Source organism: Dama dama, chromosome 23 (assembly GCF_033118175.1).
Source record: "Dama dama isolate Ldn47 chromosome 23, ASM3311817v1, whole genome shotgun sequence".
In the NCBI taxonomy this organism is placed as follows: Eukaryota; Metazoa; Chordata; class Mammalia; order Artiodactyla; family Cervidae; genus Dama; species Dama dama.
In genome coordinates this window covers 29,100,355-29,127,194 of record NC_083703.1, presented here as the reverse complement: position 1 = coordinate 29,127,194, position 26,840 = coordinate 29,100,355, and the positions used below count along the sequence as shown (strand labels likewise).

Genomic DNA, 26,840 nt, shown 5'->3' with positions numbered 1-26,840 from the left:
TGTGACTCTAAAACCTTTGGGGAAACCTGAACTAGTTAGACAGAAAAATGACCTTAATATATCTCCTGTAGGATTATGCAGAACACCCCTACATTAAAAACTCAAAAACAACAGACTGTTAATGGACTTCCGTGGTGGTCCAGCTGTTATGACTCTGAGCTTCCACTGCAAGGCGCACAAGTTCCCTGGTCAGTGAACTAAGATCCTGCATGCTGCATGGCAGCCAAAAAAACCAAACCAAACCAAATACCAAACAAAATACTGCTACAAGCTGAATTGTGTTCCCTGCCCTCACACTCCTATGTTGAAGCTCTAACCCCCAAATGTGAGGGTACTGGGAGGCAGGGCCTTTGGGAGGTAATCAGGTTTTGGATGAGGCACTGATGATGGGATTCTAAGAAGAGATCAGAACTCTCTTTCCACCACTGTGAGAAGGCAGCTGTCTACAAGCCAACAAGAGAGCCCTCACCAGGGGCTTCTGCCAGACCTGAATCCGGGGCTTCTAGTCTTCAGAACCATGAGAAAGTAAATTTCAATTGCTGAAACCACTTCATCTATTGCATTTTGTATGGCAGCTCAAGTGACTAATATCTACCACTTAAAGCAATCTCTAATTAAACATCATTATTAATCTTTTGTTCTAGTTTAGTCGCTTAAGTCATGTCCAACTCTTTGGGACCCCATGGGCTGTATCCCGCCAAGCTCCTCTGTTCATGGGATTTCCCAGACACCTACTGGAGTGTGTTGCTATTTCCTTCTCCATGGGATCTTCCTGGCCCAGGGATTGAACCAGCATCTCCTGCATTGGCAGGTAGATTCTTTACCACTGAGCCACCAGGGAAGCCCTCTTATTTAATCTTTTATTAATGGTAATTTTGAATATATTACCTTTTTTGTTATACAAAGGTATGGTGATTTGCACAATGTGTAGAATAAACAAGTATTTGTCGATTTTCTCTACCTGTTAATAGGACAAGCCTGACTTATGGCCTCTGTAGACCAACTTCCTCACAGACCATTTCTGTTGAGCCAGGAAGAAGGGTCAAGGAGAATAATCATTATTTTAAAACACTATCACAATGAAATATCTTTTCTTAACTATATAAAAAATATTTTCTTCAGCAAAGGGAATTCATATTCCCACTTAAACTGAAAATGCTAAGTTGTTAATATCCCCCTAGGGATCTGCTTCTTGGTATGGCACCTTCAATGATTTTATCATAGCAAGCATAATAAAGTCTCATTTTATGCTCCAAGGCATGAACGATCCTAAATGTTTTTCAATCAGTACAGTCCTCAGCCTGTGGCTTCTGGAATAACATTTTTAAAGGCACTAAAAAAAGAAAGAAAGGGTCCCCGCCCAGGGGACAGAATCAGGTGTTTTGTTTCTTCAGAAATCTTCAAAACATGTTCAGGTACATGGTTTTAAAGAAGGAGAGGCAAAAAAACAGTAGAAAACCAAATAGAGTAGTTGACCAATCCTTGCTATCACTTTAATCCTTTCTGCTACCTTTTAGAACTCCGAAAAATGTATATAATTTTGTTTGTCCTACACATATTTTCTAGGAAAAGGCCCTGAACTCTGAACATAATCTCCAAGGAGACAGTGAGCAAAAGTTAAAAACCTCTTATTTAAGGGTTCATTTTAGGGAACAAAAGGAACACTCCTCATTTGTTTATTTGGCCCCTGTTGCACTGGCATGCAGGATCACAGTTCCTTGACCAGGGATGGAACCGGAGCCCCCTGCATTAAGTGCAGAGTCCTAACCACCTGACCACCAGGGAAGTCCCCTGAACTGTCCTTTTTCTCACTTTGAAACCAGCCTTCCCACTTATTACATATATACCACCTCATATACCCTGATGTTGGGAGGGATTGGGGGTAGGAGGAGAAGGGGACGACAGAAGATGAGATGGCTGGATGGCATCACCGACTCAATGGACATGAGTTTGAGTAAGCTCCAGGAGTTGGTGATGGACAGGGAGGCCTGGCGTGCTGCGATTCGTGGAGTCGCAAAGAGTCGGACACGACTGAGCGACTGAACTGAACTGAACTGACCACCTAATATAAGACCTCGGAAGGTGTACCAGGCTCTGCTTCTGCTATATGATGGGTTACCTGGTTCCTTGATTTCCTGGTGTGTATATGCTTATGCAGGTTGCCTCCAACTTATCCCTTTCTCTTAGGCATCCCTGTTAAATAAGAGGGGATCCTGGGGCTTCCTTGGTGTCTCCATGGTAACGAATCTGACTGCCAATGCAGGAGACAAGGGTTCGACCCCTGATCCCAGAGGATCCCACATGCTGCGGAGCAACTAAGTAGTTTCACAAATACTGAGCCTGTGGCTCTAAAGCCTGGGAACCGAAACTACAGAGCCCTTGAGCCGGTGCTCCAGAACAAGGGAAGCCATTGCAAAGAGAAGCCTGAACACCAAAACTAGAGAAAAACCTGCCCAGCAAGGAAGATCCAGTACTGCCAAAAATAAATAATACATAAAACTAATAAAAAAATTTAAAAAGAGTGAGTCCTGAGCAGCTGCCTCTTCATTGGAGCGAGGTTGGCAGTGTTACCACATTTATCAACATACCCTCCCCACTTATTCTCTCCACTCTTTTGAGGTCACTTGAACTTGTCACAGTGCTGGTTCTGACATCCATCTCTTTACTCTCTTTGTTTTTGCGTCTAGAGATGACCAGTTTGGTGGCAGTACTTTTCAGCTTATCAGATCACATTTCTGACCTGCCAGTCCCCGCTGGTATAGAATTCTCTTCCATCCCCACAATCAAGTTGTTGTGAAAAAGCAATGGAGTACTCTTAGCTCCCTAGAAAAGAATGCAATATAAAACTAACACAAGCTTTCCGTTGCTGCCGATTATTCTGGCTTTAGTACACCCAGTGGCAGAGCCCTGTGCACCTGCCTTGGCCATGTCTTCCCTAAGAGTCAGAAGGGAGGTTGGGCACCCACTGACGTCGCATAGCTCACCCCATCCACCCTCTCCAAGCCCCACATTCCAAGTTCTCTCCTTGAACTTAACTCCCAATCTTCCTACATCCCTCCTCGCATTGGAGTAAAGAACTGAAGCTCACTCTTTTCCATACTCGGCTGATCAGAAAATTCTAAAATCTCTTTTCCTTGCAGAGCTCAGATGGGTAAGTTTTGGGGTTTTGGTTGATTTTTTTTTTTTCCCCTAAAACTTGCCTGAAAACAGTGTCTGGTCCTCCGATACCCTGAATCTCACGGCGAGAGGAATGGGCTGGCCAGGAGGGTCGCCGACACCCAGGGCCGTTGAGAACAAGATCGGCCCCGGGAAGATGCAAGCGAGCTCGGAGGCGGGAGCCAGGCTCCCCCGGGCAGCCGCACCCCGACTCGCCGGCCCCCGAGGCACCGGCGTCGGGACCCCAGCGCCTGGCAGGGACGGCGGTCCCCGGGGGCGGGTGGGCCGGCCGGGCCGAGGGCGCTGCGCCGCGGCCTCCGGCTCCTCCTCCGGGCGCCGCGCGGCCAGGCCGGTGGGTGGCGGCAGCCCGGGCCCCGGGGGATGGCGGCGGCCGCGCTCCGCCAGCAGGTGGCCCCGGGGTCCCGGCGGCGCCGCCTCCTCCCGGCGCCCCTCCTCCCGCGGGGGCGGTCAGCGCCCCGACCCGGCTCGCACCCTGCCGCCGCCGCCGCCGCCGCCCTCGGCCCGCCCGCCGCGTCCCCGGGGCCGCGCTCGCCGCCGCCGCCGCCGCCGCCGCCGCGTCGGGAGCTGCACCCAGGCCGGCCCGCGGCGAGCGCCCAGGGCGCCGGCAGCCCCGGCCCGCCCTCCCCGCCCCCAACTCGCTCCCCAACGGAAAGTTCGGCTCCGGCGGCGTCTCGCCCGGCAGCCGGGGATGAGCCGGGGTCGGGGGGCGAGCTGAGCGGCGGCCAGGAGGGGGCAACTTCGCCCGGGAGAGCGCCTCCCGCCCGGCCCCGCCGGCCGCAGCCCCCGGGCGGGCTCGAGTGGTTTTTCCCTTGCCTGTGCCTCCCCCCTGCGGATCCAAGAGACGGACCTTGGTCCCCGCGCTCCCGCTGCCGGGTGACAAGAGCCAGCGCCGCCGCCGCCTCGGCCGCCGCTCCCACCGTCCCTCCGCCCGGCCGCCCCCGGCCGCAGCCCCTGCCCTGCCCGCCCGCCGCACCATGGAGTTCTCGGAGAGGAAGCGGAGCAGGAAATCGCAGAGCTTCAAACTGGTGAACCGAGGTAAGCGGGGCCGGGCCGGGCCGGGCGGGGGGCGTGCGGGCGGCGGAGGGAGGACTTGGCCGCCGCGTAAACAGCCCCCCGCCCCGGTGCGGCCAACTCCGAGGGCCGGGGCTCCTGATACCCCCCCGCCCCGGGTCCCCTCCCCGAGTGGGGCTTCGGCCGCACACACGCCGGGCGGCGAGGAAAGTTGTGCGGCTGGGGGTGAGGGGGGAGGCAGGATGTGATTCCGCGTAAACAAGTCGGAGGGCACATCAGGAAATTAGCAAACAATGACACTTGGGGAGCGGGGAGCCTTCTTTGGTATTCCTCGCCTGTGGCTCGGCGGCCGGGTGGGGGAGGACGCGTCTCCATCAGGCCGTGCGGACACCCACCCGGACCAGTGGTCTCGGTGGTTTGGGGGTTGGTGTGCTTTTTTTCCTCCCTCCTGCAAAAAGAAGGAGAAAAGGTGGTGGTGGCTGTTGTTAAGACCGAGAAAGAAGCTCATTAGGTGTCCAAGCCCAGAGAAGAATTATTGACATTCAGCATCTTTCCCGGATATGTTATTTGGGCAGGGAAGATGTTTTCGAATAGATCACGTAACAGTCAGATAAGTATCATTAAAAAGAAAAAAACGAAAAATACAGCCGGTCCCTGACGATTTAACAGGTGTACACCGCGGTCTCTGGGCTTGGGTTTATTTTATCAGGGGAGAGGAAAGTTGAATAGTCCTGCCTGTGTTCAGTGACTTGTTAAAGAGTCTTTATTTTTCCTGATTAGACTTTTCAAAAAACGATAAGAATGTAAGGGCAGACAAAAAATTATATCTATCAAAATGCATCGTGTCACCTTAAATTAGATGCAGGTGACTTTTTCTCCCCTTCATGTCACAAGTCCCAATATTGAGTTTAGAATGATCGTGTTCAAGTGTCATCTTTAAATCAGCTTGAAGTCAAAAACCAAACCAGAGAACCTGTCCACTTTGTTCCTCTGTTGTAGTATCTAGCACTGGCATCAGACTAGAGAGCAAGGCGATTATTTTAACAACCTGGAGAAGTCACATGTAAGCTGATGAAAATTAGAGGGCGATTGCAATTTCCAGCTAAGCTAACTGTGGTGTAGATTCAATAAAGCCTGCTTTCGGTTAGTCTGAAATTGATTTTGATTATAGACATTTTGAAGATCTACTCCTATCTGTTCACTCGAATTTAGTTTGGACACTGTTTGATGAAAAAAGCCTGTCGTAGTTGTACGTATTCAAAATATTTGGCTTTGCTTTTTTCTCTGTACAGTTTTTTTTCCCCCAGCAGTGTTGATTACTCAGTCATTTGTACTTTAAAAGTACCTCCATTTGTGACTGGCCTGTTGGTCTATCTGATTCATTCTGGAATCTAGGTGGCTTTCTTATTTATGACTTCAGGAAACTTACTTTGTTGTTCAGTTGCTCAGTTGCTCAGTCGCGTCTGACTCTGCGACTCCATGGACTGCAGCATGCCAGGCTTCCCTGTCCTTCCCTATCTCCCGGAGTTTGCTCAAACTCATGGAACTTAACTACTTTATCTTAAAAGTGAGATAAGTTTTGTAGACCTTGTTCTGGGAGGGCTAAGGCCCCCGAAAGGGAATCACTGTTAAGAAGGATTGTCTAGTTTCTTACCTAAGCAATCCTACTTTTTAGAAACAGTTGCCAAAGTGCAGTAGCCTCTTTAGAGAAGCTTGTAAAATACTGTGTTTTAAAGTTTGACTGACATAGCAAGTCTGTCTTTTTCCTTTTTTTAAAAAAAAATTACGGGTCTGCTTTTTCTCTCTGCTTTGCAGGTGCATTTTTAGAACTTAAACTATTGTATGTTGAAATGCAGTAGCCGAATGCAAGGCTCGCTTTCTTATTCCAAATTATACTATATTTGAAATAACAAATCGGTATTTTTTATGTGTGCTTGCCTGCAAGCTGCTCAAAGGCTAGGATTTTTCTGGATAAACTAAGAGTACCAGGTAACTCTGAAGCGTACTATCATCTACTCATGCAAATAGGTTGTAGAGATAAATTTGGAATCTTCTTCTGGCCTATGATTGGGCAAGGTTTTTTTCTTTTCCTTATAAAAATACTTGTCATTTGGAAGAAAAGAAGCCTGGTATGTAATTGGCATCTGTGGACCAAATTTCCTGTGAAAACTGTGTGATCAAGCAGAGCTGTTTTCTGAAGTGAAAATAATAATTTCAAGTTCGTGTACTTCTCCAGAGTAAGCAGAGCGGTAGGGATTACCAGTGACTGTAAATTCTGTGATGAACTGAGATCTCAAAAAATTATAAAGTATAGCTTACACATAACGTATATAATGAGATTCTCGCCTTTCTTGCTTATTCATATCTTGCAGGTCATTAGAATTCTAATTTTTGGCTGTTTTCTCACCCCAGATTATCACCATGAGGTCTATAAGATCTCAGACTTCAGCAGCGATGTTAATGGGGAGGCCAAAGAGACACAACCCATTTTTTTAGGTAGGTTCTTATGTCAATTAATTTCTCAGCAAAACAGTGTGGCCATTTGCAATTAGGGAGAAGGGGGAAAAAAAAAAGATTGTGCTAGAATGGGAAATGTCTGCCACCGCTTAATGTATGACATTCTTTTCAAGACCTTTTATTTTACAGATTGCCAATAGATCCCTTATTAACATGACTAAAAGTTGTAATTTCAGACATAAATGTTTATTAGTGTCTACACACAGTGCTAATTATCACTCACTCCCGGAGCCAGAAGCTGACCATGCAGTTTTGTGGCTCTGTGTTCACCCCATTTACATCACATATTCGCTGGCATGCTTCATTGGCAATAGTTTGTGTAATTGGGGTATTACATCTTTGACATCTGGATAACAGAAATTCAATTTCCAGGAAGCTGCTATTTGTTTGGTTTTTGCCTCCTCCTTGGGTGGGGTAGAGGATTAATATGCTGTCTGATGATAATGTCCCTTCACCGCTGTGGCCTGGTTGCTAATCCTGCCATGACAAAATTAAATTAACTCTCCAGCCAAAAAGCAGAAGGAAAAGGAAAGTGTGATGGGCCGTCGAACCACCTCTAGGTAGGACTAGTGATCACGGAGCCATTCCTCATTCGTCTGCCCAGCTTTATGCTCACTTTACACCACGTCAGAGAGGGAAGGCCGGTCCCTGCTCTCACCACCCTCCTTCCTGACCCACCCCAGGGCCACGCTGAGCAAAGCAGCGCCTTGGAGGCCATCCGACAAGAGTAGCTTCATGATGGATGAGTAGGTTCCCTAAAATGATGCCGCGCTGTCCACGTGTGGCTTTCAGTATAGAAACTGTACCCGAAGGGCCTTGCCCATGCAGTTTGTTACTTGTAGACCATGAGTCAAAAAAATTTCCCGAATAGCTCAGCAAGTAAAGAATCCATCTGCAATGCAGGAGACACAAGAGGCGCAGGTTTGATCCCTGGGTTGGGAAGATCCCCTGGAGAAAGAAATGGCAACCCATTCCAGTATTTTTGCCTGAAAATTCCCATGGACAGAGGAACCAAAAATGAAACAATTTAGGATTTTGCCACTAAGGATGAAGTACCTGTGAGGTCGGAGTGGAGGACAAATCATGGCACTGGGCCTCCACCGTACCCACCCCCAACACTTCCTAGAGCCTGGGTGGCAGTGTGAGAGCTGGGTACCCCATGAGGAAGCAGAAGTGGGAGACAGTCCTGGCAAGAGCCATTGAAAGCAAGGGCCAGAATGGCCATGTCTCTGGGGAGAGTTGATAGGTCATTAAAAAAAGTTTTTTTTAATTGGAAGATAATTGCTTTACAGTATTTTGTTAATTTCTGCTGTGAAAAGTGAAAAAGTGAGTGTTAGTCAGCTCAGTCGTATCTGACTCTTTGTGACCCCAGGGGCTGTAGCCCGCCAGGCTCCTCTGTCCATGGGATTCTCCAGGCAAGAATACTGGAGTGGGTTGCCATTCCCTACTCCAGGGCATCTTCCCAACACAGGGATCGAACCTGGGTCTCTTGCATAGCAGACAGATTCTTTACCATCTGAGCCACCGTGCAACTACGTAAATCAGCTATAATGTGTACATGTATTCCCTCCCTCTTGGACCCCCTCCTCGATACCACCCGTCTAGGTCATCACAGAGCTCCGATCTGCGCTTCCTGTGCTGTACAGTAGCTTCCCACCAGCTATCTATTTTACACATAGTAGGTCTTTTGGAAGCAAGATGGGTGCTCAGATTCAGGGTACCACCAGTTAAAACAACAAGGAAGCCAGGCAGTTGAGGGTTCTCTTGATCTTGCTTGATGGAAGAGAAAGGGTGGGTTGCAAAGGACTGAGAAGTGAAATGGGTACTGAATAGAGCAGGCGTCCCCAACTTCTGGGATCTGAAATGCCTGATGATTTGAGGTAGAGCTGATGTAATAATAATAGAAATAAAGTACAAATGGAATGCCTTTGAATCATCCTGAAACCATCCCCCTGCCGCAGTCCATGGAAAAATTGTCTTCCACGAAACCAGTCCCTGGTGCCAAAAAGGTAGGGGATCACTGGGACAGAGGTAAAACAGGAGGGAAATAATGACATTTCTTCCACCAGCGAGCACCGAAGGCGTGTGGCGCTTTCCATCCAGGCAGAGACTGTGGCTGGGGCCAGCACTGCTCTCAGCATCTGTTTTCTGTTCTGAGGGTCTAGAACCCAAAAGGTTCACAGTCAAGAGAGGTGCTGTGACCCAGGAGGAGAATATTCCTGGACTGTACTCTGTTCAGTTCTTTCCACTTATTCAGAATCCTGTATTTTCAGTTCCCTTAACTTGATCAGTCGGAATTCTATATCAAAGCACCACTCAATCTAACCATTTGAAAGGAAGAACTTGCCAATTAGTAGAAAGAGGTACATTTATCATAAAAAAGGAACATCATATCCTTGGTTTAGTTCATCTCCACACAGCAGGCTGTTCCCCTGTCTGCTGGGTACTTGGAAAAGGGTGAGGATGCGATACAGTGGGTGGATTCCAGGTACAAAAGGTGCTAGTGCTCGAGATTTGGTAAGAGGTAAACTTTCAGGGGCTTCCCTGGTGGGTCAGAGGTTTAAGCATCTGCCTTCAATTCGGGAGACCTGGGTTCAATCCCTGGGTTGGGAAGATCCCCTGAAGAAGGAAATGGTAACCCACTCCAGTATTCTTGCCTGGAGAATCCCATGGACGGAGGAGCCTGGTAGGCTACAGTCCATGGGGTCACAAAGAGTCAGACACGACTGAGCGACTTCACTTTCACTTTCAAACTTTCCAAGGGGCAGGTCTGGCTTCATTCTTCCTAGCTTGAGCCCAGGAAGATAAGAGAACATCAGTGCAAGGCCAGGCTTGCGATAAGTTTCTAAGTCACTGTTGGTCACAGAGGCCTTAGACATCAAGAGACAAGATGGAACAGTGTGAAAGTGCCTGGGTAATTCTCAGTCTTTTGCTCATTCTGGGGAAAGTGGGATATGGCTCCCATGGAACATTTCTATTTTGTGATCTTCAAGTCAATTTGGGGGGGAAAAAAAAACGGGAAGAGCAAATTATTATGCAAACCTGATTTCTAGAGTAATTGAAAATAGTTACTGATAACATATGAAACACAGTTCTGTTGTTGATGGTGTTATAAAGTAGACTTTTTTAGGTTATAGTTCTTTCTCGCAAATGTCAGTCACGTTTGTTTTGTAAATGGTTTGAGTCCACCCATGATATTACGCATCATGGTGTAGAATTCCATGTGAGGTCTGTGACACCCAAGGGAGATTGTTAGCAAAAACAGCAGAACTGTTTGACCTGTAACGCATCCCGGAAACAGGGCCTTTGGCATGCTGCATGGGATTTTCTGTCAAATGTCCATATGTGTCATCTCTGATACTATCTGCACCTGTAAGATTACAGTTCATGTCTCAGGAAAAGAGTGCTCCAGAATTTGGCAGAGGTTCCCACCTCAAATCAATTTCCCTGGGATATTTTTAGGTTGTTGACTAAGGCAGCACATTCAACAGGTTAGGACGGCTCAGTGGTGTGAACAGTTTGACCGAGAGCTTTTTGGGTGTTCTTCCCACACGTTTAATTTGCTAGCAGGGTCAGGAGAGATTACCCTGTGGACATTGGCTTTGTCCAGCTGGCCGTAATGGGCCACTGTGAAGATTTGAACACTATTTTGGAGAAAAACAGCTTAATTCCTTTTGATCAGTGTAACAGATTTTTCTTATTTTTTGAGAATATATGACAAACTCAGCACTTTTCTGGAATGGGAGTGGGGTTGGGAGCAACCAAAGAAGTGGATAGGATAGGGATCTTCTCTCAGTGATTAAAATCCAGCTGGACAGGGACTTCCCCTGCTGGTCCAGTGGTTAAGACTCTGCTTCCAATGCAGGAGGCCTGGGTTTGATCCCTGGTCAGAGAACTAGATCCCACATGCCTCAGTGAAGATTGCACATGCTGCAACTAAGAACTGGTATAGCCAAAAAAATAAAAAATCCTGTTGAACAAATTCAGGACGCAGTGAAGGACAAAATTCAGTCATCCTAACAACTACAGTTGTCTGAGCACTTCCTGTGTGCCCAGCATTGAGTCGAGTCATTGACAGGAAGGATCTCATTTACCCCTCAGAGCAAATCTCTTAAGAGTCCTCACTATCCGTGTCTTGTAGACAAGACTAGAGGTGTTGGGCTTCCCTTGTGGCTCGGCTGGTAAAGAATCCGCCTGCAATGCGGGAGACCTGGGTTCAGTCCTTAGGTTGGGAAGATCCCCTGGAGAAGGGAAAGTCTACCCACTCCAGTATTCTGGCCCGGAGAATTCCATGGACTGTATAGTCCATGGGGTCGCAAAGAGTCGGACACGACTGAGTGACTTTCCCTAGAGGTGTCAGGGAGGCTGCCACAGGTCTCCCAAGGGGCAGGTGTGATCGCTGGGACCCCACCAGTCCATGTGAGCTGGGAACACCCCGCAGCACAGCGTGTGTGTGTGTGTGTGTGTGTGTGTGTGGTAAATGACAGACATGAGCCTTTAGGGCAAAAGCTGAGCTAGAAGGAAAGGATCACATTGTGGGTGGGGTGGAGCGTGCTGGAAAGGCAACACTGTGACCTTGGGGAGGGTTTGAATAGGCAGGGGAGCTGGAGAAGATTCCAGGTGGGAGAGGTGATGGGAGCCTCAGCAGAGAACCGAGTATCACTATAATCAGACTTTAAGTGAGGGTTGTGCTCTGTAGTTTGGACAGTACTGGCCCAGCTGTCATGATTTTCTTTTTTTTTTTTGGCAGCACTAGGTCTTAGTTGTGGCACCTGAGGTCTTCGATCTTTGTTGCAACATGCGGGATCTTTAGTTGAGGCATGCAAACTCTTAGTTTCAGCATGTGGGATCTTAGTTCCTGACTAGGGATTGAACCCAGCCCCCCTGTATTGGGAGCACAGAGTGTTAACCACTGGACCACCAGGGAGATCCACATCCCCTGATTTTTCTCTTTTTTTTTTTTTGGCTGCCCTGGGCGCAGGCTTTCTCTAGTTTTGGCAGGCGGGGTCACGCTGTGGTTGTGGTGCATGGGGTTCTCACTGAGGTGCTTCTCTTGATACAGAGCACGGGCTCTATAGCGCTGGCTCAAGAGTTGTGGCTTGTGGGCTTAGTTGCCCCATGGCATGTGAGATAATCTTGGACCAGGGATCGAACCCATGTCCCCTGCATTGGCAGGTGAATTCTTAACCACTGAACCACCAGGGACGTTCCATCTCATGACTTTTACAGCGGACCTGTGCGTGGCCTGGGTGGATGTCATTATTCCCATTGCCCAGAGGAAGAAACTGAAGCTCAGAGTTAAGTGACTTGCTCATAAGTAGCAGATCCTGGACTAAACCCAGGACTCCTGTCCCAAGGTCTTTCCCTCTGCCTGGTTGAGCCGGGCAAATCCAGGGATCATTGGAGAAACCTCAGCCAGCATCAGGGCACTTTTAGGAAGTATTTTAATGCAACAATGAATTTATTATCCATAACAATAGCAAACATTTTGGAAAATCTTTTTATATCTAGATTTTGTCCTAGGTTTAGTATTATAGTAGATAGATGTGAAACATGTCTTTTCAGGTGTCTGGTCCCATTCATTTGTTCAGTCCGATATGTATTGTGCTCCGGTTATGTGCTGTGCTGGCTGTTCTCTTTAATGTTGAGTCTGTGAAACAGCTTTCAGAAGATGAAGCTCAAGGTGCAGTAGCGGAGCTGAGCAAGCGGGGTCGAGATCTCTGATGTTTTGAATCTTTCAATGGCTTTCTTGATGACAGCCAGCCCTTTAAGAGTCCCCCGAATCTTGAAGATTCTCCTGGGGTTAGGAATCCAGCCAACCAGAGTAGTGTCATTCATCAAGTTGGATGCCAGGTACCATGCTAAGAACTTTGTTTTGGGAGGTTTTTTTTTGGGGGGGGTTACGCCTTGAGGCTTATGGGATCTTAGTTCCCCAACCAGCGATTGAACCCAGGGCTGCAGCAGTGAAAGTCCTGAGTCCTAACCACTGGACTACCACGGAAGTCCCCACATGGAGAACTTTGCATGTTATCCCATTCATTTCAGTTCAGTCACTCAGTTGTGTCCGACTCTTTGCGACCCCATGAACTGCAGCACGCAAGCCCTCCCTGTCCATCACCAACTCCCAGAGTCCACCCAAACCCATGCCCATTGAGTCAGTGATGCTATCCAACCATCTCATCCTCTATTGTCCCCTTCTCCTCCTGCCCTCAATTTTTCCCAGCATCGGGGTCTTTTCAAATGAGTCAGCTCTTCGCATCAGGTGGCCAGAGTATTGGAGTTTCAGCTTCAGAATCATTCCTACCAATGAACACCCAGGACTGATCTCCTTTAGGATGGACTGGTTGGTTATCCCATTAATTGTCCCCTAACAGTATTATTATTCCCACTTTGAGGAATTTGAGGTTTTCATGAAGTAACTCAGTGACAGAACCAGGATCCAAATCAGGGTCTGTTGTCTCCAAAACTCTCTTACCCACGTGGAAGGCTTGTTGAAATGAACTCCCAGGGGTATAAAGGTGGGAGGGGAGCAGAGCAGCCAGGAGCAGGTGGAGGAGGTCCTGAGCACCTGTCCCATGTCCCACCTCCTCTGCTGGCCTCTGCAGAATGGTCAGGGTGCCCTCAGCACTGTGGAAAAGCCTCTGGTCCAGATGATTTTGGAGAATTCCTACAGCACTGATGCTATGTCTGGTTCTACTGTGGGTCCAGAAATGGTTTCAAAAACAAGAGCAAGCAAAGTCCAATCTGAGAGCCTCTTGAGGAGCCTTAAGGACTGGTGGCTTCTTTGAACATAAGTGCTCATAAGTACCTGTGCTTCTGTGGCTGTGGGCGCAGGCTTAGTCGTCCTTGGAGAGGACTCACTTTATTGCCTGAAGTTTAAGAGCTTTTGCTGCTAGGCTCTCTCATACTTCCACTAATCACTGAGTTAATACTACAACCCCTCCAGAAGGTGGGTGTTATGTCCCTTAGATGAATACAAATGGGAAGCTGACCTCAGAGATGACAGCAACTTGCCCAAGGTCACACAGGAATTAGTAGCTGACCAGGCTTTAAAATTGGGTCTTTTAACATCTCATTCTGTCCTCTTTTCTCTGTGCCAGAGCTGCCTCACTCCCCCCACCCTGCACCCCCGCCTTCTGCTCAAAAAAGCTGATCTTAACATGTAATTCATCATCCTACCCCATGCTCAGAGACTTAACTGTCTTCTCATGGATTCTAGGGTCAAGTTGAAATCCCTTAACTTAATGTTGAGCATCCAGTCTGCCCCTAATCTCCATCTCCATCTTCAACTTCGATGTAACTCACCTCCCTGGGCCCCACTGTGCCCTCACCCCTAGCAAAGTAGGATTTCAGGTAAGAAAGCGGGCCCCACCGCAGGTAGAAGGAATGGCATGGCCAAAAGCTTGGTTGAGGGGAAGCCCGGGACCCATTTGGGAAGAAAGAGACTCGGGTTTGTTTAATGTCTACTGTGGTCGGTGAAGCCTTGGTTTGAATCTCAGGTTAACAGTTCAGCACACCTTGAACAGACTCTTGAAGGTCTTATCTTCTATAATGAAATGCTGATGGAGATCCTAACTCCCTCCAGTGCCTCCATAGCACACAACACATCCTTTGTGGTGAAACACATTTTCAAACTAGAAAACACTGCATTTGTTTTTGTCCCCTTTTTCTCTGAATTAGAGGTTATCTTTTCTCCTGGGCACCTCAGCACTAAATAGGAATGCCGCTCTCCTATAGCATTTACCGCAGACTGCCTACAATAGTTCCTTGTTTCGTATGTGCCTTTACTGTGCTTCATGTCACCCTGAACACATCCCATGTTGAACTATGGTTGTTTTTAACCCACCTCTCCTCCTGTACATTGGAGGATCACAGAGAAAGTGGGACCTAAACTCTTTTGTGAATCCTTTAGAGCAGGGGTCCCCAACCTCTGGGCCGTGTCCTGGCACCTCCTGTTGGATCAGTGGTGGCATTAGATTACAAATAAAGTGCATGGTAAACTTAATGCCCTTGAATCATCCCAAAGCCATACCCTGCCCCCGGTCCATGGAAAAGTCATCTTGCACCAAAAAGGTCCCTGGTGCCGAGAAGGTTGGAGACCGCTGCTTTAGACCACTTAGCACAGTGATTTGTTTGAATACAATAGGTACCCGACATGATGGGTGCTCAAATCCCTGTTATCTCCGTGCATGAGTATACTGGACCCAAATTGAAAAATAACATATATTTTGCTGGCTCTGTACTTCACCGTGATCTTGGCAGAACTTTACAAAGGGGCTGAAGATGGTCCTGCCCTGTTCGTAAGCCCATGTTTAGAACTAACTGGTTGTTGGGCTCCACTTGCAGCAGGTTTTCCTACCTGCATTTAAGAAAATCCATGCATCAGATGGCAACAGACCCTGGTAGCTGTCCCGTTTGGACCCTCCGTCCCCACCCCCGATGTGTGTGTCTACACACACCTCTTTCAGTTTCTCCTAAAAGCTCAGGGTGGTTCTGTGACTGCCCTGTGAGTGAAACTCGTGGTGGGGTTGTGTGAGTTGGCTTTTCCCCCACCTATCACCACAACATCACTGAAACAAAGAAATCTTCACAAGGGACAGACTCTAAGGAAGTATCTTAACAGTTTAGCCTCGCTGGTTCCCATGGGAATATGGATTTTTTTCCTTTTGGAGGAAAAGAGTATGGCCATTCATAAGGGGAAAAAGAGACTGGGGAACAGTGTGTTTCGCATCTCAAAGTTAAAAATAGACCTAGGACATTTACAAAGCACATCTGTTATTCTTAAAAGTGTTGGAGAGAATGCCACCTGCGAAGGAGGGTTACGCAGTAGCAGGACGCTTGCAGGGGCCCATGGTAATTGATGCAGGGGCGCCTGGAGGGCCCGTGGAGGATCGCACCCTCCCCCGTCCCCACCTGAACCTCCTATTGTGTCTGGCTCTCAGATCAGGACTCAGAAGATAGATTAAGACCCCGCAGGAACTGCCACCTGCCTGCTTCAGGCTGATTCCTGACACTGCTCTTCCCACTTCCTATGCTTCAGCCACTCCAAACCACTTTCCACTCCTGCAGCCACCTCGCTTCCCCTCTTTACTGCCTGCACTGACCACCTCCTCTGCTTGCAACCCTGCGCCTGCACCATGCTCCCTCTTCTGTGCTTGGCTATCTCTTATCCCTGAAGACTCCAAGATGACCTTGCTTCTTCCAGGCAGTCTCCTTTGATTTCCGCCTCCCCTCTCCTTCCACAGCATTTCTACCAAAGTGAAGGCACGGCCAGTTTAATTCTCTCTCTCTCTCTTCCTGTGTCCCCACTGCCCAGCACCATGCTGGGCACGTTACAAACATCCAAGGATGCTCAGTGAATGAGCGAGGAGCTCCACTTCAAATTAAAAATAGTGAGATCAGCTACTCTGAAGCTTTATCATTCACCTCTTTTACCTCCAAGCTCCCATCTTGGCTTCATGAGGTGAATCTATGTGTCCATCTCAGGAGTTACCTGGACCTCACATGTCAGTAGTAAAATACCCAATGGAACAGTTACTTTTCTTTTTTTTGAAAATAATTTTTAAAGTAATTAATTTCATTTATTTTAAAGTTTTTGATTGTGCTGGGTCTTCATTGCTGCGCGCATGCCTTCTCCAGTTGCAGAGAGCTGGGGCTGCTCTTTGTTGGGTGGTGCATGGGCTTCCCTTGTTGCGGCGCTCCAGGCGCGAGTGCTCAGTAGTTGTGGTCCAGAGGCACTAGAGTGCTGGCTCAGAAGTTGCTGTGCACAGGCTTAGCTGCTCTGAGGCATGTGGAATATTCCCGGACAGGGGCTCAAACCTGTGTTCCGTGCATTGGCAGGTGGCTTCTTACCCACTGTCCTACCAGGGAAGTCCATGGTTACTTTTCATTACACATGTTTTTCTTTCCAGTTAAGTTAATAGCTGGCCCCCTTTTAAAGTTGAACTCAAGACTAGGATGCCTTTGTGTGTGTTCCTGCCCCTGCCCCCAGGGTCTTGCACACTTAGACCCCACCGTGTGAGGGTATCCCTGAAATATTGCGGTACTGCGGTGCTGGTCCCTGCCTGCCATCACCTCTACGTAACTGCCTTGTCTGTGAGATCTCTGTTGACCCCTCAAGTCTCAGCTTGAATTCCTGCAGGGCAAGACTTTGAGCTTCCTGTGTTCCCAGGGCACAATACCTGGCAACAAGTAGGCTCTGGGTTGCTAATTTTGGATAAATGAGTACCATGTTAAAACATGTTGAAATGTATTTTGCCTCCAGTTATCAGCTGATCCGAGTGGGACAGTTTGTTAAGCTGAGAAGGTTTTCTTGGGCAGGACTGTCGTACACATGGAGGGAGGTTAGGATCGTACCCTCTGAATGTTGGCATCATAAATACACGTGCAGGTCGAGAGCTTCCCACTCAGTCACTGTGACGACCAGCCTCCAGCACGTGGGAGCCAGAGTGTGATCCTTCGCATGCCAGGGTTGTGGGGTTCTTTAGCTTTTTTAAAAAATTGTTTTTGGCCGTGCTGGGATTGGGTTCCTGTACACGGGTTTTCTCTAGTTGTGGCGAGCAGGGGCTACTCTCTTCTTGCGGTGTGTGGTCTTCTCGTTGCAATGGCTTCTGTTGTTGTGGAGCCCAGGCTCTCCTGTGCACGGGCTTCAGCAATTGCAGCGCACGGGCTTAGGTGCCCTGTAGCATGTGGAATCTTCCCGGACACAGGGACTGAACCTGTGTCCCCTGCATTGGCAGGCCAGTTCTTAACCACTGGACCATCAGGGAAGTCCAGGTCCTTTAGCTTTGAGTGGGGAAGAAGCCTGGATGCCCTTCCTTCACCATTCTGTCTCTGATGCCCTGTGTGCAGGGGGACAGCAGAGACAGAGGCTGTGATGGACCAGTTCAGCTGCATCACCCTTTGGAGAAGGAAGAGATCAAAGGGCACATTCCATTCAGGGTCAGGTTACTGCACCTCCTTTCCACACAATGGACGGCTTAGTGCCTGCATATCTGAGCATATATTTTAAAACCATGAAGAAGTTTAGATAGGTTTTCTTTCAAGATTCCAGACAGTATCCTGGTAAATAAGAATCCATAAAAATTGTTCTCTTAGTATTGCAATTTTCTCCCCCAGCATGTACAAATATATAGTGTGTTCTCTGAATTCCAAGGGTTTTACAATGTTTTTTGTTTTTTTTTTAACTTGGAAATCAAATTTTACATCTGAAAGGTTAATGGAGAAAACTAATTATGCTATCTGGTAACCAAATGTGTGATGGGACATTTGTCTCTGTAATTAACAGCAAGGAGCTTTTATAGTTTCATAAAATCGAATGCTACATCGAGTATTCCGTGAGCATTTGTTTGGACGAGGTGTCCAAAACAGAGATGTTTATGGACGATATAAAGTTGAACTGAGATGGAATGCAGGTGTCTGCTGTGCATCTCGCAGAATTTCTCATTGTTGAAATGGAAGCCGGAAGATTAATAACTTGACTTTGTCATGATAAAATAAGTAATGTGTTCTTGGAACAGTGGTGCGGCACATAAGTTACTCGGTAATTCCAAGAATTTATTCTGTTCCAGGAATAATATCCTGAACAATTTATTTTTTACAGAAAAAGTTGATGCAACATAATAGCCTCCGAAGTTGCTTGTGTGGCTAATGGAATTATATCTCAAATGTGAATTTACGCCCACGTGTAAGATGTAAAGAACCCCACAAAAATGCAAGGTTAAGGCACACCTTGAAAGTAAGGAGTCAGGAGGTGCACAAGTAAAGGTTCTTCTGTGAACATTAACTCATTCTCCTCGCACATATATAATTTTTTCAATTACTAGCAAGACTTTAATGGGTACCTTAATAAGCGCTGTGTGAAATATAGCGGTGCCGTCGTTGCTGCAGGAGTGGGAGCTCAAGCTGTCCCTGTGAACTGTTTAACTCCTCCTGTGAGAGGCAGGGACGCAGACCCAGACCTAGTCCATCTTCCTCTGATTTCCTTTGGTCATTCTGGGCAACTCAAGTCTTTGATGTAGACCATTTTTAAAGTCTTTATTCACTTTGTTGCAACAGTGCTTCTGTTTCACATTCTGGTTTTTTGGCTGCAAGGCATGTAGGATCTTAGCTCCCCGTGAACCATCACCCCCCCACCCCACCCACTGCCACCTCCTGCGTTGGAAGGTGAAAGTCTTAACCACTGGTCCCCCAGGGAAGTCCATATCTTGTTTGTTTGTTTGTTTGTTTGTTTGTCTTGGCAACTCAGTCTTATCCTTTGTGAAAGGAGGTGGGGGGTGGGGGTGGGGGTGGTGTGGATTTCTTGTTTGTTCTCCTGGATGAACTGGGAAGAGGCATAGAATGAGACCTGTTCCCCTGGGGAGCTTTTGTAGGAAGACACTGTCGACTGTAGGGCTTCCCTGATAGCTCAGTTGGTAAAGAATCCACCTGCAGTGCAGGAGACCCTGGTCCCATTCCTGAGTCGGGAAGATCCCCTGGAGAAGGGATAGGCTACACACTCCAGTATTCTTGGGCTTCCCTGCTGGCTCAGCTGGCAAAGAATCTGCCTGCAGTGCAGAAGACCTGGGTTCGATCCCTGGGAAGGGAAGATCCCCTGGAGAAGGGAAGGGCTACCCACTCCAGTATTCTGGCCTGGAGAATTCCATGGGCATAGAGTCCACGGGGTTGCAAACAGTCAGACATGATGGAGCGACTTTCACTTTCAGGCGTCAAGTAGCCTCATCTGGCCAACCCCCAACACCCCATGGAAACAAGGAGAACTTCTGTCACAGATGTCGGTTTACGCCTTGTACATCAGTGGTGTTGGGGGGTTGTTTCCCCCCCAACTTTCCTCAACAGTAGCTTCAACATATCTGATTCTAGAATTAACCATTCCTATACCCATTGGTAGGTCTTTATTGAGCAGCCCTTGGTGCCAAGCTGGGAGATTTGACAACCCATAGGTTGTGATAGAAAGACAGAGCCAGGGGACCTCACCTGGGGGGGTGAAGGGAAGTGACCCTTGAGAAGAGGATGTTTAAGCAAAGAAGGACCTAAAGAGTAAGTATAAGGTGGGGCTGAGGCTGTGAGACAGTAAGGAAGTGAGAGCCTGTCCCAGGAGCCAAAGACCCTCCTTAGAGAAATTCTTTTTTTCTTTTATTAAAAAATATTTTTTTTTTTGGCCATGAAGATGGCATGTGCGATCTTAGTTCCCTGACCAGGGTTTCAGCCCACCACCCTCCGCACTGGAAGAACAGAGTCTTAATCACTGGACTGCCAGGGAAGTCCCTGAAGACCTTCCATAGAGCTGAAATGGGGAGCCCTCTGGCCATCCAGTATAGTCACTAATGGGGTTTGGATTCAACTGTCCTGAAGTTAGGCGTGATTTTTTTTTAAAGCTATCCATGTGATTCTAATGTGTATCAGACCCAAGAGCCACCGCCTCGAACAGGGGGAGACGTGGCCAGAGCCAAGGCTGAAGAAGCCCCCAGTGCAAGAGTTGGGCCCCATCACCTCCCACCAAGGCAGGTCACTTGACGAGGTCTGCATTTCCGAAAAATCACCCTGGCTTCAGCATGGACTGTGGTGGGGTGGAGCAGTGCTGCAGGCTTTTGGCCGTAGCCCCTTCAAGTGATGATGAGAGAGGGGTGGAAGGACTCTTGAGTAATCTAGAAGTTACAGTAAGCAGGACTCAGTGTTTAAGTGGCTGTGGGAGGCAAGAGATGGAAGATGAGGCCCAGTTTTCTGGCTTGGATAGCCAAGTTGGTGCTGTTTATCAAGGCTTGGTGATAGTCATCGTAAAATACATTCTTGGACGTAGTTTTAAGGTTGCTTTTGAAATGTCCAAGTGGAACTGTCCAGTGAGCAATTGGATGTATGGGTCTAGAGCCCTGAGGTGGGATCAGGGCCGAAGTCATCACAGATGGTCACTGGAGCCAGAAGAGAGGTGGGGTGGGTGGGGTGAATCCAGGAAGTGTGTGGAGAGGGAGAGGCCCATGTGGGACAGGGTCCAAGAAAACTTCAGCATTTAAGGCAGTGGCCGTGACCTGTAAGTGGGTCATGAAGTCAGTTTAGCAGACTGTCACCCACACAAACTATCGATACAATAATAATAAGAGAAATAGGTTAGAAAATATCAGAGTGTCTTGCATGCAGGAAGGATAAATTCATGAAACTTTTATTTTCTTGCTGTGAATCACAGTCCAGAAAGTTTGGAAGCTGCTGAGTACAGCCACAGTTGCCTCACCCCTGGCCTCGCTCAGGGAAGGCAGCCACTGCCAGTCTCCAGGTGCCTTCGGGCCCACAGTTATCAGTTTCTTGAGATTCGTGGAAGAGAAAGATGCTGTAAACATCATACATTTCTCATCATCATTAATATTATTTATACTGAAGATGTTGGAGAAGACTCTTGAGAATCCCTTGGACTGCAAGGAGATCCAACCAGTCTATCCTAAAGGAAATCAGTCCTGGGTATTCATTGGAAGGACTGATGTTGAAGCTGAAACTCCAATATTTTGGCCACCTGATGCGAAAAGCTGACTCATTTGAAAAAACCCTGATGTTGGGAAAGATTGAAGGCAGGAGGAGAAGGGGACAACAGAGGACAAGATGATTAGATGCATCACCGACTCAGTGGACATGAGTTTGGGTAGACTCTGGGAGTTGGTGATGGACAGGGAGGCTTGGCATGCTGCGGTTCATGGGCTCGCAAAGAGTCGGACACGACTGAGCGACTGAACTGAACTGAACTGAATACTGAAGATGAAACTGTACAACAGCATGAGTATTTTAAGTTGGAATATTTTTAAAAATTTAAATGACCGAAGAAACAGTGCCACCAGTACTTACCCTTGTTCATCCTTAATTGACCCACGATATGGTATGTAAGTTAATATTTAAGTCAGTAGGGGCAATGTGCAGTTCTGTACTAGCGTTCTTTAAGAGTTTTCTGTGCAGTAGAGCAGAGGGTCAGGATTTCAGGTTATATGGAAACAGATTGTCTCTTTCCAGACAGTCAATTATGAACATTTTATTTCTGATTAAACGAGGGCAAGATTTTGTTTATGCTCCTCTCGGAAAATGAAAGCAGCCCTTGGTCTGCAGTCTTGTTATATTTTTCCAACGTGTGTTGTCAGCCTTTGAAGACTTTTGCTTTATGTCTCAGAGAACCATAGGCACAAATAAATTCTCATCTTCTGTAGGACTAACGGGACTCACATGAGCCCTGTTTTGAATTTAAAGGGCATGTCTGAGCTGCCTTCTTAGTTTGAAACCGTACAGCTAAGTTGGACTCCATAAAGGTAGTGTGGTCCAAAGATTTCACTGTTTCCACCATGGGTATTAAGATCAGTGGGTGGTTAGTGTGCTGCCCACTTCATGTAGTGCCCAGTGCAGGTCTCTGCAGCTTCCTGGATGCAGTGCAGTGGGCTTCACGGATGGAACCCTTCCTGCTGGCCAGCTGGTTAGTTCCCTGCCCATCCTGGTAGAACAGTGAGGCTCATGGACCTTGGAAGGTGATGGGTCTCTAATGTCTAAATTCAAAGTCCGTGTTTTCTCCTGGGGAAGATGTACTCATCAACTTCTGAACCCATTTAGCTTGTGATCAGGATTAAGGGTAGGCAGTGTGCTTGCCCCAGGGCCCTGTACATAGTAAAGTGGTGGTCCATAAATGGTGACTCTAACCCTTTTCCTCCTAAGCACATCCAAATTCCTGTAAAAAACATATAGCTTGGGACTTCCCTGGTGATCTGATGGTTAAGAATCAGCCTGGAAATGCAGGGGACGCAAATTAGATCCCTGGTTGGAGAACTAATATCCCACATGCTATGGGGCAACTAAGCTCACGTGCTGAAACTAAAGAAACTGTTCTGTAACTAGAAAGTCTGTGCATCAGAACAAGGGCAGTCACATAGTGCAGCAAAGATCCGGTGAGCTGCAGCTGAGACCAGATGCAGCCAAAATAAATGTTCATTAAAAACAACAACAACAACCATGGTTTGTAAGCTTCAAGAGAAAATCATCTTAGGCCTGTACCCCTGGATTGCAAAGTGCACCCCAGGCAGCCCCCCTCCTTCCCTGACTTCCTTTTCACCACCTACTTCCCACTCCTGCCCAGCTTCATCTTTCCTGGGAAACATCAGAGAAGATTTTTTTTATGTCCAAAGCTGTTTCCACCAGTTGCCTTATACCCAACTTTACAATCCCACAGGGAAAAGAGTGTACATAATTCTTCCAGATTATTTTTTTCTTACAAAAATTAACACATATTCATTTCAAAATCATTTTTTTTTACAGTTTTCACTTATAAAGTTGAAAACAAGATATTAAAAAAATCCTGTCCCAGTCACCCTCTCCAGAGGTAACCATAGAGTATGCGTAAAAAATACAGGCGTGTGTGTTACAAAAAGGAAAATGGGGCTTTCTCTGGTGGCGCAGTGGATAAGAATCCACCTGCCAACTCAGGGGACATAGGTTCGGTAATCCCTGGTCCAGGAGGATTCCACATTCTGTGGAGCAACTAAGCCCATGCACCACAGCTGCTGAGCCCTCGCTCTAGATCCCGTGAGCTGCAGCTGCTGGGCCCACGAGCTGCAGCTCTTGGAGCCCGTGCACCCTGGAGTCCGTGCTCCTCCCCTGGAGAAGCCACTGCAGTGTGATACCCAAGCACCGCAACTAGAGAGTAACGCCCCGGCTCTCTGCAACTAGAGAAAGCCTGTGCACAATAACTAAGATCTAGCACAGCCAAAAATGAATGAAAAATAAATCAACCATTCAAAAAGGAAAATAGAACTATCCTGTATAATGTTTTGTAATTTTTTTTTTGCTTAACCAAATCTCCATCTGTTCCACACAGGTTGAGTGCCTAGTTTAAGCCAGGCAGGCTCTGACTATCCAGTATTGAAGGAAATAATCATGGTCTCAGCCTTCATGGAGTTTATAGGATAATCCTGCACTTATTTCCAAATGACTATAAAAAGGTCTGCTTCATCCTTTTCAGACATGTAAAGATACACTGTAATCTCAGTCTACAGATATGCCATAATTCACTTATCTAATACTCACTGATTGATGTCTGGGTGGTTTGCAATGTCTCACTAGTGAAAATGATGCTACTGTGAATGTTCTTATAAGTATGTCATAGACATTTGTCTCAATGTTTCTGTAGGATAAATGCCTATGAGTGGAATTGCCGAATTTCCCCTAAAAGGGCCCCTACCTGTAGCCTATGAGAGGGACCATAACCCTACACCTTCATCAAAAATGGGCTTTTTGAATCTGTTTATTGTTGTTTAGTCACTAAATCATGTCCAACTCTTGCAACCCCATGGACTGTAGCCTTCTAGGCTCCTCTGTCCATGGGATTTCCCAGGCAAGAATACCAGAGTGGTTGCTATTTCCTTCTCCAGGGGATCTTCCCAACCTAGGGATCAAACTCAAGTCTCTTGCTTGGCAATGGATTCTTTACCATTACACCATCTGGGAAGCCCTATGAATCTATGCTGCTGCTGCTGCTGCTAAGTCGCTTCAGTCGTGTCCATAGTCTTTGCCAAATTAATAGACAAAGAATTTCACATTATGTAATTTTTGTTACATTAATCATTAGGGACATTAAGAGATTTGAACTATTTATTTCCCTTATGAGTTGCATGTTCATGTCTTGTGCCCATTTTCCATTGTTAGTAGGTATGTGGCATCGTCTTCTTCTTCACTGATTTGTAAGACCTGTCCTGTACATTTGGGATCTGAACTCTTGGCTTGATTATTCCTTAACATTATTCGAAGTGGTGGCTTCTGACCTACCCACTTAATGTGGCTGGAGTTAACAGTCCATGTCTGATGAAGGAACATTCAATTGGGAGGCCATGCTGTATTTGTTATAAAATCAAATTTTTCCTTGTTATAAATACATTTGGGGAAGAGAAAAGTAGATAAACTCTCTGAATTGGTTGGGTAGTTCTAGTGGTGTCATATTGCTTTCTTCATTGATGTCCTGTCATTTTCAGGATAAAGTAAAAACAAGGTCCCTGTGTTCTATGTTTCACCCATTCAGTGATCATTCAGTCCAACCAATCACCTTGTCACTGGTTTTTCCTCTGCCTTCAGTGGTCTTCTCTCTTCTCTCCCTCAAAGCACCCATGGACTTGCTGACCACATGTTCTTCACCAACTCAGGTCTTCCTCTCTTCATGAAGTCAGCTGTAATCCTCACAAAGTTATCTCGTCCTGTCAATTCCCAAAACACTCGTAATTTAGGCATCATCCAAGGCATTTATCCTGTGTTCTCTAGGTTTAATCTGTCCGATCATGCTATAAATGTATTCCTAGAGCACATAGCTGGAGATAGTCGTAAGCAAAAGCCCTTTGCCTTCTGTAATGGTTCTGAGTTGGGGGACCGTGGGGCCCTGGGTTGTTCCATGGAGAGAGGGATCTGCACATTTCGGTGGGCTCAAAGCAGAGAATACTTGCATTTTTTTTTTTTAGATAAAGCATGAAGCCATCAAAGAAAATTGTTCCTTCATCCCCTTTTAGGGCTTTGCCCCTAAACTTCTCATGGATGTTTTTTCTTCTCTGTCTGTAGATGCTCTTTGAGGGACATACTTTTTAAAATTTATTTTTAATTGGAGGATAATTGCTTTACAATGTTGTGTTAGTTTCTGGTGTGCAGTGAAGTCAGTCAGCCATATGTATACATGTATCCCCTCCCTCCGGGGCCTCTCTCCCACCCCACGCTGATCCCGCCTCTCTCGGTCATCTCAGCGCTGAGCTGAGCTCCCCGTGGTGTACGGCAGCTTCCCGCCAGCTCTCGGTTTTACACGTGGTAGTGTGTATGTCAGTGCTGCTGTCTCAGTCCGTCCCACTGAGGGACACATTTGAGAAGCAGCGTGACAGCCCATGTCGATTCATGTCCTGGTGTTTCTTTGCTCCCCTGGCCCTTCTTACCTGTCTCAAGCCTTTCTTCCCCTTTCTGCTTTGCAGGCCCATCTTCCCAGCCTGGACCCGTGGCATTCTGTCTTGGGACCTGTCTTGGCATCACTTCCTCAGTCTCAGCTAAAAAGAGCTCCTGCCTCCCATGCTGGCTGTGGGTGGCCCAGGTTGGGTGAGCTTGCCCACATGGCAGGAGAGAGGCCCTGAGTCCTCGGAATCCTTGTGCGTTCATCTGGGTTCCCAGCGAGGCTGTAAACCCTGGAGGGGAGAGATGGTATCTTGTCCTTCTTGTCTTTTTCTTTCTTTGATCCTACAGAAATCTCATATTTAGTGGTAGTAGTACAGTAAATATTTATTGAATAGATGATTGAACCTGATGTTATCTAAACAGATTTGTAAGGGACCTCGTCTTTTCAATGAAAACGCCTTCTATGCCCTGGGCTTCTTAATTATATTCCACCTAACACTTCAGTTGAACAGGAGGGTTGCCTAGCACTGTGGCAGCATGTGTGCGGGTTAACTCCCCCTGATCAACACATTTGATTCCACCAGTTCACCGATCCTGCAGCCGACGTTTGCATCCTTCCTTCCTAGTGGCATTTAGACTACACAGTGTTCTCAACTGGACTCCAAGGACTGTTTTGGGAATGCAGGTTCTGATACATTGTCTTCGGTAGATCTTGGCTCCTCTTTATTTGGGGGATTCCACTTCAGATTGCTTCAGAGCAAAGGGTTCACTTGGCAGCCATCACTCTGTTCTCTATGCTTTTCAGACCCTTCTTGCCATTAGCACCCCCAGGCCTTCATGTCCCTGGTAAACGTGGCTGCCGCCCCCAGGGATGGCCAGCCAGAACCTTGATAGTGTCTGCAAGTCAGCACAGGTTTGGGGCATTGATGCTAACCCGGGTCTTCTCAGGGTGCAGAGTCCACTGCAGATGCCTGGCTATTCCACTCACGTGTCGAGCATTGTGGTGGAGAGAGCTGCTGTGTGGTCTTGATGGACCCTGCTTCCTTTTTTCCTGCTCTGCTTTTTTCTCACTGCTCTCATTTGACAGGTCAGAGTTCAGCCTTTTCTACAATACGGCTCCATGCCAGCTTCTGCTAGTGTTTGAGAAGGAGGTACTTGTACTATTCAGTATAAATCATGGTTATCTCAGTATATCTCACTGATAAACTCAACTTTTTTCTGTTTAACTACCATTACCTGGAAAATGCAAGGAGGTTTTTTGTTTT

At 47.2% G+C, this 26,840-nt stretch overlaps 1 protein-coding gene across 9 annotated transcripts in view; it reads left to right on the top strand.

The window, feature by feature from the left end:
* Positions 1 to 3,863: 3,863 nt before the first annotated feature.
* The window catches only part of BEND7 (BEN domain containing 7), an 85,709-nt gene continuing 62,732 nt past the window's right edge, over positions 3,864 to 26,840 (top strand). For 4 of the 9 annotated variants that reach the window (XM_061126245.1, XM_061126244.1, XM_061126252.1 and 1 more), the window contains exons 1-2: positions 3,865 to 4,212; positions 6,601 to 6,684. In XM_061126245.1, coding sequence (XP_060982228.1) covers positions 4,152 to 4,212; positions 6,601 to 6,684 — 145 coding nt within the window. In that variant the 5' untranslated portion in view covers positions 3,865 to 4,151. Of the gene's footprint in view, positions 4,213 to 6,600; positions 6,685 to 25,658; positions 25,882 to 26,840 lie in introns of those variants that run through there. The other 5 variants (XM_061126248.1, XM_061126247.1, XM_061126253.1 and 2 more) reach the window with 4 other exon arrangements.